At 39.7% G+C, this 17,462-nt stretch overlaps 1 protein-coding gene across 1 annotated transcript; it reads right to left on the reverse strand.

The window, feature by feature from the left end:
* Positions 1-3,637: 3,637 nt before the first annotated feature.
* On the reverse strand, positions 3,638-16,504 carry LOC143290480 (metaxin-2-like). Its single transcript, XM_076599969.1, has 9 exons — positions 16,394-16,504; positions 12,640-12,687; positions 12,051-12,170; positions 10,216-10,292; positions 9,589-9,681; positions 8,530-8,568; positions 6,778-6,903; positions 5,376-5,452; positions 3,638-4,774 (listed from the first exon to the last, which is right to left on the reverse strand). Exons 1-9 carry the CDS (start codon positions 16,452-16,454, stop codon positions 4,621-4,623), a joined length of 795 nt encoding a protein of 264 aa, XP_076456084.1. The 5' UTR covers positions 16,455-16,504; the 3' UTR covers positions 3,638-4,620.
* Between the last annotated feature and the right edge of the window lie 958 nt (positions 16,505-17,462).

Raw genomic sequence — 17,462 nt, forward strand, 5'->3', positions numbered from 1 at the left:
ACTCGTGCGCATCTTCGCTTGTGTTGTTAGATGGACAGGGCCTATCGGTGTTTCGTGACCATGAAATATCTTGATCTTCCTTGACTTCCTTCCTGGGGCCTCACACACAGGTGTGGGGTTGTCATGGTGACAGGATGGACAGAGATGGTCACAGCACAGGCTGCATCAACTCAAGACAAAGACAGACACTCTTCAATATATATTTTGTATTTGCATTTCTTTTTATCACAATAGATTTCTCTGTGTAAAATTCGGGCTGCTCTCCCCATGGAGAGCGAATCACTACACTACAGTGCCACCCTTTTTTTTTTCTTTTTTGTATTTTTTCCTGCATGCAGTTTTATTTGTTTTTCTTATCAAAGTGGATTTTTCTACAAAATTTTGCCAGGAACAACCGTTTTGTTGCTGTAGGTTCTTTTACGTGCGCTAAGTGCATGCTGCACACGGGACCTCGGTTTATCGTCTCATCCGAATGACTAGCGTCCAGACCACCACTCAAGGTCTAGTGGAGGGGGAGAAAATATTGGCGGCTGAGCCGTGATTCGAACCAGCGTGCTCAGATTCTTCTAGGCCATCACTCCATGTGATATTTACACTTATATTCATGCACACATGCACACGGTCACATATTTGCGTGCATGCAGTCACAGACTCACACTCAGTGTTTCAGAGGTGAGTGAAAGAAACATAAAGCCCAGGCTCCACACACTCAAGATCAGTAAAACACAGACATGTGCGAATACTCATCAAGCATGAAAAAAAAGCTGAAAAATTGTCCATTAAGAAAACAGACATGTTTGACTGATTTTGAATGCTTGCAGTGTTATTGTTTCATGTATAAAAAAAAAAAAAAAACCAAGACTAACAAGGGAAAAAATGGGATAAAATAGGCATAAAAAAAAAAGTGTCATGAACTGTGAACTGTGTGTTTATCCCATTTGTTCCCTAGTCAGTTGGTAATTTTTGTACAGTGGGACTTTAGCTACCTGGTTGCCTAGGACACAGGGGCCCACTGTCTCTTTCATTTGATTCTTTCCCTTTTGCTGTACATGTTCTGGGGTGAAAACGCAGGCTGCAATCATTGTCTACAATGTGGTGTTTTCATTGGCATGAATATTGTGCTTATTTTAAAGATATATGTATAATAATCAGATGCTTTTGATGATTAATTTTACTTTAAAAAAAAATTCTCATGAAAATGTAAATATTTTCCTCATGGGAATCTACCTTGTGAACTGGAAACAAAGTAATACAAGAATAATGCCCTTCAAGTTCTAATTGCACATCATCAGTTTAGGCATAACGTAATGTCCTTAAAGTTGTAATTGCACATCAGGTTAGACACGACAATCAACTAAAAACCTTGCTCTGTTTTTGGTCCAACACAAGCAGTGTAAGAGGACTGCCCCAAAGTATCTGTGTGTGTGTGGCCTTTCATGCTGTTTGCACAATGTCCTCAAGTTTTCCCCTCCACCCCCATGCTGAGGGGGGGTCCTGCATATGTTGAATCAAAACAGGCGGCTCAGCAGCTGTGCAGGGTCTTCTCTGTTGTGTGGCGTTTTGGTGACCCAGTCTGCTACCATTTGAGGTTAACGGTAGAGTCTCTGTTTGTGACTATGTATTGGGATTCAGTTTGAACAGAATGAGAGGAAATCCAATAGAATGGCACGTATAAAGGGGCAGCAAAAACAACAAAGTATTATGAGAAGCCTTTGAACAGTCATCAGAGCTTGCCTGTTTTTAGGCATAGACACTGTTTCGCGACACAGCCAAACACATGCAAGAATCCTGCAGTCTATGACTCTGTTTTCATCAGTCAGTTTCCACATGTGAAACTCTTCGCTGACAGTACTGCTGTCCTTTTCCTTCTCCCAAGGTCTCACTTCGCTACACATTTGGTTGCCAGGAGGCCACACACGAGAGGAGACCCTGCACTGCCTCTGAGTTACGTTGGTGGTGTTCAGTAGTGCCTGTTCTGATTTAGGACAGCACCTACTAAACCCCCTACTTTGTCAAGTTAGTCTTAGGATTTTTTTTTTCTTCTTTTGCTGAGATGTAGAAAATTTACCTGTCAGAAGTGGCTTGGCATCTACTTGTGTTAAGTCAGTCTTTGCAGAGTATGTTTGGGATTTTTCTTTACTAAGATATAATGTGCCAGACAGCTCCTAAGATCATCTAGCTTCTATTTCTTTTAATGTCTGGTGATACTGTTTGTCTCATGAGGGCTTACCAGGTGATAAACAGAGAATTTTTTTCTCCTTAGTACTCCTATATTCCCCCCCTCCCCTCCCCAAATTAAAACCTGTGACAGAAGACGTCCATGTAAATGAATGATTAATGTCTGTGCTGCATGCAGACAGACAGACAGAAGACATCCCTGTAGATGAATGATTGACATATGTGCTGCATGCAGACAGATAGAAGACATCCATGTAAATGAATGATTGACATCTGTGCTGCATGCAGACAGATAGAAGACATCCCTGTTGATGAATGATTGACATGTGCTGCATGCAGACAGATAGAAGACATCCATGTAGATGAATGATTGACATATGTGCTGCATGCAGACAGATAGAAGACATCCATGTAGATGAATGATTGACATCTGTGCTGCATGCAGACAGATAGAAGACATCCATGTTGATGAATGATTGACATATGTGCTGCATGCAGACAGATAGAAGACATCCATGTTGATGAATGATTGACATATGTGCTGCATGCAGACAGAAGACATCCATGTTGATGAATGATTGACATCTGTGCTGCATGCAGACAGAAGACATCCATGTTGATGAATGATTGACATCTGTGCTGCATGCAGATAGAAGACATCCATGTTGATGAATGATTGACATCTGTGCTGCATACAGAAAGACATCCATGTAGATGAATGATTGACATCTGTGCTGCATACAGAAAAACATCCATGGTGATCAATGATTGACATCTGTATCACACGCAGACAGGGAGCTATGGTCAACAGGCAAGGAAAGCGTCAATGACTGTAAAAGAGGAAACTGTCACAGTCACTGTAAATGAGCCATCTATCACAGTGATGTTTTATTTATAATGCAGACAGAGAACCTGTTAGTGGAGTGTCAAAAAGAGAATATGACAGTCATTTCTTGAAGTTTAAAATTTGAGAAAATTTCATAAACAAATCCAAAATGTTTTTTTATTTTTGTTGTTGTTGTTTATTTTACTTTGGTTTTGTACTTGTCTAATTGAGACCTTGTTAATGTTAAGGTTGGATTGACAATTAAAATCCAATCTGATTCTCCCTATAATTGTTTATCCTCCACCCACCCCCACTCCAACTCAAAGGTTTGCTTTGTATACATGTTCATTCGAAATAAAAACAGGAATTTATCAACTTGAGTATTCTTCATTGTAGTCTTTCAGATGGATGTGAGTGATACCAGTAGATGAGCAGACAGACTGGTTTGGATCTTGAGAAAAAATGGAGACAGAGCATTGCAGACCTAGCTGTCAACAAAACACTCTCTTGGAGGAATTGTATTGAGCTTACATCTCTCTCCTCCAACTTTCTGTGTGGGATATATACTGCACTCAGCACAAAACACAACACACCACATATCTTGCATTCATGTGAATAAAAATGCCCAAGAAACACAGCTTCAAGAATTTTTTTCCAATACCAGTGAAGTTCTATCATTACAATCATCTAGTACATGAATGTTCCCAACATCTTGTCACATTACACTCACAATGCATGCTGCTGGAGATTCATATTTTCATCACTTTCCATACAATTCTGATGACTTACAATTTTTTCAAACTATCACTAAATGATTTAAATTTTTTTTTAAATTAAAAAATCCCAAAAAAACAACAACAACAATGCAATGAGAAAACTTGTATGTAACCACTGTACACACCCCTCACACACAACCCACAACATAACATCACATTCCATTCTTCCAATGCAGATGGAAACCAGACTGGAAAATCTTAACTTCTACACAGTTGAGGAATGACTACACAGTATAAAAAAAAAGAAAAAAAGTTTCAGTTGGCAGACAAAACAGTCACTGATTTCTTTCTAAATCAATCCTCTTCCTACCACAGTAACTTTTCATGTCCTCGCTCTGGGTTGGTTAACAGACCAAAGAGTGGACAGCTTGCGAGAAAACCATCTTCTATATGTGTGTGTTCTTTTCTATTTTAAACTTTTATCATGCAGAAATTAGTGTTCAATTTTCAAACCAGGCTCAGCTTTTATCAGATTCCAGTGCACACAGACAATTTTAGAAATAAAGTACATGCTCTGATACACACACATTTTGCATCTGAAACAAAATGATCAAGTTCTTTGTAAACAGTGTGTTTTTAAAGGTGTTTTACTTTGCTTCTTTGTAAACAATGTGTCTTTAATGGTGTTGTTTGTAAACAATGTGTCTTTAAAGGTGTTGTCCATTCCTCCTTTGTAAACAATGCGTTTCCAAAGGTGGTTTGCACTCCTCCTTTGAGAAAAAAGCTTTTTGAAAGGTGTTTTGCGTTCCAAACAAGTGGCTACAGAATGTACAGCAAAACCATGTGCTGCCTCAACACAACAGTAAGCCCTTGTCAGCTTCGACCCCCCCACACCCCTTCTCAGTTCTGTTTAAAGTAGCGTTCATCAATCTTCTGACAGAAGTTGGTGAGGTTTGGGAACTGCTGGATGATCTCAGCAAAGTGACCCTCCGGCAGGCTGGTGGTCAGCACAGTGAACAGGTGACCAAACACCATGGCGTCCAGCTCTGTGGGACTGAAACAGTAAAAACCACCTTTCAGCATCATCAAAGTAAGCATGAAGCTTCCCATCATCCTCTTGTCAGCCCAGCTCATTTAAATAATTTGCACATGAGCATCATACATCTTTACACCAGATAAAGAGTAACTGAAAGAGAGGGTTCACATACAGACATTGGCCTCAATTCTATAGTCATCTTTAACATGCACAAATACTATGAAGAATTTCCCTCCCTCATCTTGGGGATAAAATCTACTGACTGCAGTCATTAAGTGTACTGCCACATCAGCTGACACAATTTCGGAAAAGCCTGGAGTCAAATGCACTGAATATTGCAACATAAGTGACAAATGTGTGCAGCAGTGCCCACAGCTCAAGTACCTGAAAACATTAAAAATACTTCAGTTTCAGGCAGTTTTATGTTAAGGTACATACCAACAGCAAAGATAAGACTTCAAAGATGCGACACTTGTAAAAATATTGATTTTCATTATTTTGACCCAAATGGCATTTTTATATGCATAGCTAAGAATAGCCAGCTGCGACTTTAGATGGGTTTTAGCGTGCTGCATCACAAATCTTCCTTCAGTGAAATGAAGGATGGAAGTGTACTCACTTATCTCCAAAGAAGAAATCTTGCTGGTCCAGTCGTTCTGACAGAGCCCGACAGCATGTTCTGACTTCCTCACAGACCTACAACCACATGACCAGACACAGAAATAACACACTATGTGCAGTCACACAACACACACACACACACCTAAAACCATATGATCGGACACAGAAATAACACACTATGTGCAGTCACACAACACACACACCTTCAACCACATGACCAGACACTGAAATAACACACTATGTGCAGTCACACAACACACACACACACCTAAAACCATATGATCGGACACAGAAATAACACACTATGTGCAGTCACACAACACACACACCTTCAACCACATGACCAGACACTGAAATAACACACTATGTGCAGTCACACAACACACACACACACCTAAAACCATATGATCGGACACAGAAATAACACACTATGTGCAGTCACACAACACACACACCTTCAACCACATGACCAGACACTGAAATAACACACTATGTGCAGTCACACAACACACACACACACCTAAAACCACAAGATCAGACACAGAAATAACACACTATGTGCAGTCACACAACACACACACACACCTAAAACCACAAGATCAGACACAGAAATAACACACTATGTGCAGTCACACAACACACACACCTTCAACCACATGACCAGACACAGAAATAACACACTATGTGCAGTCACTCAGCACACACCTACAATGACATGAAGCACCGATCAAACCTCATTAACATTAACAGGAAGCACTGATGAAACCTGATCAACATTCACTGGAAGCACCAACCAAACCTAATCAACACTGACTTGAAGCACTGACCAAACTTTATCAATACTAGCTTGAGATATAAGGTATGTACTGCAATTCCAGCCAGGCCTACCGCCTCTGATCATTCAATGGATCATAAAAAATTCTACACTTCTCTTAGTGGGGTGGTGGCCTAGTGGCAACACATCCATTTAGGAAGTGAGAGAATCTGACTGCACAGGTTGAAATCCCCTACTTGCCAGCATTTTCTCCCCCTCCAATAGACCTTGAGTGGTGGTCTGGACTCTAGCCATTCAAATGAGATGATAAACTGAGGAACCATGTGTACTGCAAGAACATTATGCATATAAAGGAACCCACAACAACAAGAGGATTGTCCCTGGCAAAATTCAGTGGAAAAATCAACTCCAATAACTAAGAAAACTAATACACTTTCAGACAAAACAACAACAAAAAACCAACAACAAAAAAACAAAGAGAGAAAAAAAAAGTGGTGCTGCACTGTAACAACATGCATTCTCCCTGAAGAAAGACAGCAGCCTGAATTTCACACAGAGAAATCTGCTGAGACAAAAAATGCAAAGCAAAAAAACAAAACTGCTAGGTGTGGCTGACAGAACAGACCTGAGGCAGCGTTTTGTCCTTCCATCCATTGCTGGCCAGACGAGCGGACACCTCTCTCTGTTTCCTCAGGGGTAGCATCCAGCTGAGGGGCCAGGGGTAGGGGCAGCCATAGCGAGGCTTTGTCACCTGACACAAAACAATTGACTTCATGCTGACAGCAGAATCATTTCCTGCATTGGTAGGGGCAGCCATCACGAGGCTTTGTCACCTGACACAAAACAACTGACTTCATGCTGACAGCAGAATCATTTCTTCCATTTGGTAGGGGCAGCCATCACGAGGCTTTGTCACCTGACACAAAACAACTGACTTCATGCTGACAGCAGAATTATTTCCTGCATTGGTAGGGACGGCCATAGCGAGGCTTCGTCACCTGACACAAAACAACTGACTTCATGCTGACAGCAGAATTATTTCCTGCATTGGTAGGGACGGCCATAGCGAGGCTTTGTCACCTGACACAAAACAATTGACTTCATGCTGACAGCAGAATTATTTCCTGCATTGGTAGGGATGGCCATAGTGAGGCTTCATCACCTAACACAAAACAATAGACTTCATGCTGACAGCAGAATTATTTCCTGCATTGGTAGGGATGGCCATAGTGAGGCTTCATCACCTAACACAAAACAATAGACTTCATGCTGACAGCAGAATTATTTCCTGCATTGGTAGGGATGGCCATAGTGAGGCTTCATCACCTGACACAAAACAATAGACTTCATGCTGACAGCAGAATTATTTCCTGCATTGGTAGGGATGGCCATAGTGAGGCTTCATCACCTAACACAAAACAATTGACTTCATGCTGACAGCAGAATCATTTCCTGCATTTGGTAGGGGCAGCCATAGTGAGGCTTCATCACCTGACACAAAACAACTGACTTCATGCTGACAGCAGAATCATTTCCTGCATTTGGTAGGGGCAGCCATAGTGAGGCTTCATCACCTGACACAAAACAACTGACTTCATGCTGACAGCAGAATCATTTCCTGCATTTGGTAGGGGCAGCCATAGTGAGGCTTCATCACCTGACACAAAACAATTGACTTCATGCTGACAGCAGAATCATTTCCTGCATTTGGTAGGGGCAGCTATAGCAAGGCTTCGTCGCCTGACACAAAACAACAGACTTCATGCCAACAGAATTATTTCCCTCCACTGGTAGGAACAGCAGCAGTGAGGCTTCGTCACCTGACACAAACAACAGATTTCATACTGTCGGTATGATTATTTCCTCAGTTGTCTGGAACCAATGCCCTCTGCAGATATTAAAAAACACCTCTGCACCATTCCATTCATTATGTACTTCTTGTCTTGCGTGCGTGCATGTGTGGTGTGCTTTTTGAGTGTGTGTGTGTGTGTGTGTGTGTGTGTGTGCGTGAATGTATGCACACATGGGCATGTGCATATATGTATGCTTTATGTGTGTGCTTATGTGTGTGTGTTTATCCATTTATCTAGCCCTATTTTGAGAATAGACGCCATTTTACATTAGTATCATATTTACTATAATTATCATAATCATTATAATTATTACTATTATTGTTATCATAATCTGTGCTACTTCCATGGATAAATGATATGAAAAGACTTAAAACATCCAATGAAGAATGATGCAAAAAGTTTCTTTGTGTCTCTTTCTTTCTTTCTTTTTTTTTTTTTTTAGACAGGTAGTATAACTTATCTAAATCTAACATCATACAAACTATTCCATCAATAGAGTGGTAATGCACAACACAAATATTTACCTCCATGGAGACCGTGTCATCCAGCCAGGCAAGGTAGAGCTGCCAACACACAAGTGAGTAAACAAAGGGGTATCATCAGAAAACCCACGCAAAATTCTATCCTGGAGTCAAAATTTATAAAACACAGAAGAATCCATGGTACAACGGTTCACTGCAGTCACACACCACAACACACATGAGTTTCCAAACACACTCTGATCCAGCCGAACATCCCTCTTGACCACACATGTGTGCCAATTGCGCCTCTCAGCTGACGAGTACCCATGTGTGAAAAGAAATGGGGCAGAATCTCCCAACAGAGAGACAGATACCTGTGTCTGTCGGGAAACAGGGCAGCACCTCCCATCAGAGAGACAGGTACCTGTGTCTGCAGAGTAACAGGGCAGCACCTCCCATTAGAGAGACAGGTACCTGTGTCTGTAGGAAAACAGGGCAGTACCTCCCATCAGAGACAGGTACCTGTGTCTGTAAGAAAACAGGGCAGTACCTCCCATCAGAGAGACAGGTACCTGTGTCTGTAGGGAAACAGGACAGTACCTCCAATCAGAGATAGGTACCTGTGTCTGTTGGGAAACAGGGCAGCAACTCCCATTAGAGAGACAGGTACCTGTGTCTGTAGAGAAACAGGACAGCACCTCCCAACAGACAGGTACCTGTGTCTGCAGGGAAACAGGGCAGCATCTCCCATCAGAGACAGGTACCTGTGTCTGTAGAGAAACAGGGCAGTACCTCCAAACAGAGAGACAGGTACCTGTGTCTGTTGGGAAACAGGACAGCACCTCCCATCAGAGAGACAGGTACCTGTGTCTATAGGGAAGCAGGACAGAATATTGAAACAGAGACACAGGTAATGTGTCTGTAGGGAAACAGGGCAGAATCTCACAACTGAGAGATAGGTACCTGTGTGTGAGAGATACAGGGTGTGTGTGTGTGTGTGTGTGTGTGTGTGTGTGTGTGTGTGTGTGTGTGTGTGTGTACAGCAAATACCAAAATCTTCAATGTAAATCCATGAAAAAAAATGAGAGAGCAAGGAGTGCTTCTGGTTGGGTTTTTTTTTACCTCGGCATTGACCAGAATGTTTTCAATCATGGCCATGTAGGCTCTCATCTCTGACCTCTGTGTGTCTGTCATCTCTGTTGTCAAGTTGAAACCCTGTGTGACACAACATACATACCTGTTAAAATGCTAATGGTTAGTTACCTCTGTAACCCTGCCACAGAAAATTTTGCTAAAGATCACATGTCTTTGAAACCTACAGTCACAGAATATGTTCCTATACATTCTATGTTCAGATGCAAATCAATAATTGATCATTTATCAGCTGTGAAACAAATATAAAATAATTTATATGCATGTCATATTGTTGATAAAAACTGACCTATAAGGCACACCTGTGTAAAGATTGAAAAAAAAAAAAGCACATCAGAATACCACAGACACACAAGTACTGACCACAGCATTCACACACACACACACACATACACTACCACACCAGTATCAATGCTGGCATTCACACACACACATACACACACACACACAGAGCCACAGACACACAGTTCTGACTCTGGCATTCAGGCACACACACACATTTACACACATACGCATACTATCTCTAAAATGACAATTATGAATAGACATTAAACAAAGGAACTCTCTTACACACACACACACACACACAGTACTGACCCTGGCATTCACAAAGGCAATGATGGGGTCCAGCTCAGACACCAGGAAGGCCCCCACATGGATGAAGGGAACTTTACCTGATTGATACAGACACATATGCTTCTTCACCTGATAAACACACTAGACAGAAAACACACACTTCTTCACCTGATTAACACACAGACACACACACACACTTCTTTACCTGATTAACACAAAGACAGACTTCTTCACCTGATTAACACACAGACAGACACTGATTAACATACCAACAAGAACGCACACTTCTTCACCTGATTAACACACAAAAGACACACACACTTCTTCACCTGATTAATACACAGACAGACATACTTGCTTCTACAACTGATTAAAACACAGACACACACTCTTCTTCACCTGATCAACACACAGATAGACACACACACTTCTTCACCTGATAAACACACAGATAGACACACACACTTCTTCACCTGATAAACACACAGACAGACACACACACACTTCTTTACCTGATCAACACACAGACAGACACTAAATAACATACCAACAAGAACGCACACTTCTTCACCTGATTAACACACAAAAGACACACACACTTCTTCACCTGATTAATACACAGACAGACAGACATACTTGCTTCTACAACTGATTAACACACAGACACACATGCTTCTTCACCTGATTAACAGACAGACACATACACTTCTTCACCTGATAAACACACAGACAGACACACACGCTTCTTCACCTGATCAACACACAGACAGACACACACGCTTCTTCACCTGATCAACACACAGACAGACACACACACTTCTTCATCTGATAAACACACAGACAGACACACACACTTCTTCACCTTATCAACACACAAACAGACACACACGCTTCTTCACCTGATTAACACCAAAAAAACCCACACCTCTTTACCTCATTATCACACAGACAGACACATGCTTTTTCACTACCACTTGTTTTATACATGTTTCAGTTTGACTTTGGGGCTAAGGGAAATGAAAGGGTGGATATGGGGGTTGCAATCTTTGTGCAATGACATCTCATATATAATTGTTATCCATCTTGTCTTGGGCTCGGCACAGAAAGGTGGGCCCTAATCCTCTCCTTCTGCAGTTTTAACCTTCCACAAATGAAGTCAGGTACCCGTTCACAACTGGGTGAAGTGAGGAAAATCAGAGTAAAATGCTGTTACCATAACTGGGCCTCAAACCCTGATCACTGGTGAACATTGGATCAGAAGTTCAATGCCAAACCAATTCCGCCGCTGAGCAATTCTGTTTTCACAGGGGACATCTTATTTCAGTTAAGTTACAAACTGGAGTTTTGGCACAAAGCCTGAGTGAGCTTCCCAAACTCAGGCTCTGTCCCACTACTTCAACAACAAATGAAGACTGCTGGTGATGCATTCAGCCTCCCCTCCTAAAAATCCAACCAGGTTTTGGGACCAACGACAGTGACAAAAAGCTACCGACTTTGTATAGTGATTAATTCTGTTCCATGTCATATGATGTCCTCAAAAATTCAATGAAAAATGGCTAAGAAAAGAAAAAAAGAAGACAATAAGTTGAATAACAACAACAAAAATACTCTCCAACAGTGGTATGTGAAGCACAATTTTAATGGTGCTACAAAAGAATGATAAAATTAGGCATGAGAGTTTGGAATTATCTAATTAAGAAATGTAAAAGCTTACTTAAAAATTCCTTTTCTCTATTTTTGCATTCATCATTCAACAGTCTAAAAATCTAGCCTGCATTCTCACTTTGACTTCAGACAGAGCCCACTGAGTGCAATTATTTATTCTTCATCAGATGTGAAGCCTTTTTCAGTGATACCTGAGGGTGACATCTCTTCAGCATTGGTCCTGACTTCCACTCTGAAGTCAAGTCCACACATGTAGAGAAAGGTCTTGACACTTAGACAGTTGGCATAATCTGGGAAAGTGATCTGTTCCACTGCAACACATAATAAATAATCATCAATAATACACAGGACTTTTGAGGATTATGCATACAAATATATATAAGATGAGAATGTGTGATGATGATACTTTTGAAAATTATGCAAACAAGTAATGAAATACATATAAGATGACAATGTTATGAATGTATTATGCTGAAAAAGCACTATGATATAGCATACATTATCAACTAGTAACAATGAAGGTCCTCTTGTTAAGAATGGACAAGATTAATTCTAATTACAAGTCAACCATCAGACTGAGTATTCTGTAACAAAGGTATTACCGTTGTTCAACATCTGTAAACTAATTCAAGTTACTTGCAATACATAACTGAATAATGTATGCAATTTGAGTACATACACAAACATGCATTTGCAAACAAAAATGCACACACACACACACACACACACACACACACACACATGTATATACAAATAACTTGACAAGCAGAGGCAGAGTACCTTGATACTGCTGGTATAAGCAGACATCGTCTGGCCATGGCTCAGTGGCTGGAAATAAAAAGTAACTGTCACTCACAGTGCCAGTAACACTTTTACATAAGGGATTTGTTAAATTTTCATAGATAAATATATGTACATATGTGCATAATTATGTGTAAGTATGTATGTATGTATGTATGTATATATAGATAGATAATAGCCAGATATACTCATATAGTATATATATATATATATATATATATATATATATATATATATATATATATATATATCATATAGATATTAGTCATTCTTTGGTGTCCATCACAGGGGAGCTGGAGAGGAGTGAGAAAATGAGACTCCACCTGCTTAACTAAATTAAAATCAAACAATAAAACTGTCCTCTGCTGTCTTGCTGATGTATCATAATGCATGTAAATTAATCAAATTTGTACAAACAGAATTATCATACAATGAAAAAGTGGGGTATAAGATGATGCAACATAAATGGCTTGCTATAAGAAGAAAATGGCAACCATGATCTACTAAAGGGGAAAGTGGATCCTTATTAATATTAGTGCTTATTTGTCTTATGTAAAATATTCAAAGACAGATAAATTTCATTGTGTGGATCAAATGGGCCAATAGAACCAAAGTTTAACACCTCCCAAACTGTAGTGTATATTGCATGATCATGAAGCTTGTTCTTTGGACTGTCACTTGGAACTTACTGTCGTTTAAGGAGCAAAATGGTAGAATGGTTAAGACACTTGTCTGCCTATACTGTATACAGTGTCTGTGAGGGTCTAGATTCAAATCCTGCTATTGCCCTTTCTCTAAAGTTTGACTGGAAAATCAAACTGATAGTCCATCAGCCAACATGTTAATCGGTACCACTCATAGTGGCAAGTGTTATCATATATTTTTGGAATCGTCTAAGTACCTAGATGTCAGAAAATCATGATAATGTTATGAACGTGGCAGCTTTCTGCCTGTTATCACGTGATTTTTAATCCCACCCTACCGCGTCGAGAACGCGCACCGTGATCAAGCTCTGTTCTCCCAGAGCCTAAACCATTGAAGATAGAAAAACCATTATTGAACAAAAAAGATGTATAATAGCATGCTAAACAACTTTTGTTCTTATAAGCATATCAAATTATTATTTGTTCGTGAAATGTAGAGGCGTTTTGAGGATTTCATGACATATTCACACAAAATTCGGCATGTCATCTTTTGTCAAAGCTAAATCGTTAGATATAGGAAGACACTTTATGAAGCAAAACGAAGCGCATGGGACTTGTGAACAACTTTTATTCACATAACACTAACAAAATGCTGAACGTTTTGGAAAAGTAATCACTTTTGTGAGTGTCATCAAAGATTACGCAACACAACAAAATTCTCAGTTTGTGTTCGGCTCTGCCTAAATGGTTGCAAAGAAAAAAGTACTACTAAACAAGAAGATGTAGAATAGGACACAAAACAAATTTTGTTCTTATACATTTATCAAAATATTATTTCGTTCATGAAATGAAGTGCCGTGGTACCGACCCCCTTAATTTGAGGGGCTGGCTGAAGGACTATGAGCGTCTAGTCATTTGAATGAGACGATAAACCAAGGTCCCACATTCAGCATGCACTTGGTGCACTGTAAAATAACCCATGGCAGTAAAAGTGTTGTTCTCTGGCAAAATTCTATAAAAGAAACTCACTCTGATAGGTACAGAATGCATGCACTCAAGGCCTGACAAGCACATTGGGTTATGCTGCTGTCAGGCATCTGCCTAGCAATGTGATGTAGTGTACATATGAATTTGTCGGAATACAGTGATGCCTTCTTGAGAAAATGAAAATTTATTGCTGTTGTTGTACCAATTTGCTACCTGTACAATAGTCAATATACAGAAGTGGGTATTAGTTACTGATGATTTTCTTCTTTTTTTGTGACCACACTCCTTGTTATGATACTCAAGTAAAATTACTTGATTTCACTGCCAAGAAAAAAAAAGACAAATCTTGTTCAAGACATGTGATAGCCACTTAATAGTCGAAAGCATTATTTGACCTTTGATCTCAACTTTCGAATGGCTATATGTTCTGACCATAACTTTTCACAATAACATGTTTTAAACAGATAAACTATATAAATAATCAGATGGAAAAAAAAACCCAAGTCAAAACAAGTCACATTATACATCAACATTTATTTGTAAGAGAGAGGGAGCGAGAGAGAGAGAGAGAGAGGGGGAGAAAGAGAAAGCCAACATGATTGTCTTTTTTTTTCTCTATCTCCTAAACCATCTTCCATGCCATTAAAATGGCATTACTCCAACATTGCTTGTTTTGAACCCCCCATTCCCCTACCGATCTACCACCCCATCCCTTTTCCTTCCACACAGAGCTATTTCACCAGGGTTGTTCTGTGGTAAGTGCTGGCAGTTTAAACTACCATGAATGTATTGTTAGGCTGCTCTAAGGCCAAACACAAAACTATATACAGGAGACCCTGCAAATCATCAGTTATATTGATGGTATTTATTTTATTTATTACTTTTTAAAATAATTTTTAGTATTGTAGTGCATATTCCCATTCAACATATGCAGGACACCATCTCCCATGAGATCCCTTTGTCACAGAGCCAGACTGAGTAAGTGCACTCCTTGAAGAAGACCACTATCATATACCTCTAATGATCCAATATTTCTTCTGACTAAATGAGCCTCTGTTTCTTTGTGGAACTGCATATCTATGCAACTTGCAAACATATTTATCTCGTCGCTCAGTGTGCATAGTTTGACAGGCCCCTGATCTTAAGTTTTTGAACCGCACTTTCATCTGCCACAGTCCATGTGGCTCCTGGCTTTACCAACCAATCTAAACTCTGTCACCCCAATCATCTAACCTACACTACTGTCATTTCCACCATAACCCAGAGATGCTATTATTGACAAATATTACCAAAACTACTTCACCACAAAGGGTGATGTGTTTGAAGAAAACAGTAAAATGGCCATACTATTCACACACAGAGATAAGCAAACTGCTATCATGTGGTGTGGTTTACTCTCAGCAGGTAGACAATGACAAGTATGCCACCCGAAAGCCATTGCCTGCCAGAGGAGAGACTGCGGCACCATCAATAAGCAGTCTCAGTAAATGGTCATTTCTCCCTGTACTTCTGGCACCCCTCATTTTGGTCTTTGATAAAAGCCATAAGTTCAAAACACACAAATGCATGTGCACACACACACTAAAAGTAAAACACACACACACACATCTAATACAATTTAATGTGGAAAACTGTAAAATTGAAGACTTCTACTGCTATACACACATTGTTGTATACTATGTTCGACCTCTTATCTGGTAACTTCAACTCCAATCAATGCCAAGTAACAGAAAGTTCTACCACTTGTAGCAGACGAAATCCCTAAAAGTTCCTCTCACATTGGTTCAGAAGCAAAGTTTAACGAACAAGAAATGCAAAGAAAAGTTGCGTCCATATTGAATCAGAAACTAACTGCATTTTGCTTAAAGTATACGATTTGTTTAGAAAAATGCACGTCTGATTCCCAGTGTCTGCTTGGTAAAAACAGAGAAATTGTTCAGTGAACGCAGTTCTCAAATCGAAACATGCAAATGGGCAGCACAAACACGTGGATATTTTTTTCAAATAACCAATCCCAGATCAACTTATTTTTTTTAAATACCAAAACTAGTGTTGATAAAGTGTATGTATTGACAGGATTTAAAAACAAAACATAGACAGACCCCCAATTTCAGCTTGAAAAGCATCCACAACCAACGGCGAAGCAGTCACATCACCGGCCATGACCTTGAATTGTCCTGATCTTCCGGTTAATTAATCAGTTGCAGAATGAGTCAAAAGCGCCACAATCACGCTCGAAACAGATTGGCACGCAAAGCTCTCCCACAATAATGTTTGAAGTCGATGTCATTCAAACTATGTTTATTCTATCTTAATTCTATTTCTATTTTTGAGTGGTTGTAAAATATTGTCCGTATATTCCTTCTCATTTGTGCGTTTATTTGTTTTGTCTTCTATCTTTAAATTAATACATTCGATCTTATCGATCAAATTGTTATTTATTTTCACAAAAGAAAGAAAGAAAGAAAGAAGAAACAAACAAACAAACAACAACAACAACAAAACCTTATTAGGCCAATATACTGTGATGGACATATGTAAATAAGTCAGCAGCGCGTTAAACGGGAAGCAAGTGAATAAAATAATAATAATAATAATAATAATAATTAAAAAAAAAAAAAAATGCTTTGCACAACATCGTAAGATCAGTCACACCCAATCATAACATCTCTTATCATATCGTATCGTATCGTATCTCATGCCATGTCATCAGTGTCATCAGTGTGTAGTCATGTCGTATAGTATCATCGTACATGTAATCGTATCCGGCGTGTTGAGTTGTGTCGTGTCGCGTTCATTGTGTTGTATTACATCACATCAAATCACATCATAATGATACGATATATGATATGATGTGTTAATATAGTATATAGTATAGTATAGCATAAATATACTTGCAACCATTCACTGATGTTTAAAATAAACCTTAAATAAAGATGCATAAAATGACTCGAGTAATACGTCAACGCAAAGGTTCGCTTAACATCACATGGTTGTAATCACATAGTTATACGTCCAAAAGCCAACCATGTCCTTCGTGAAAGAATTCTTACGAAGGCCGCTGATGAGTGAAGAGGCAAGGCCGGACTACATCAAAGCTCCTCGGCAGCAGCTCTAAAGATTACAAAAGACTTGTCGCGCGAAATTTGCCGCTGCTTCGACGCCCCGTGT

This window comes from Babylonia areolata, chromosome 15 (genome assembly GCF_041734735.1).
Source record: "Babylonia areolata isolate BAREFJ2019XMU chromosome 15, ASM4173473v1, whole genome shotgun sequence".
In the NCBI taxonomy this organism is placed as follows: Eukaryota; Metazoa; Mollusca; class Gastropoda; order Neogastropoda; family Buccinidae; genus Babylonia; species Babylonia areolata.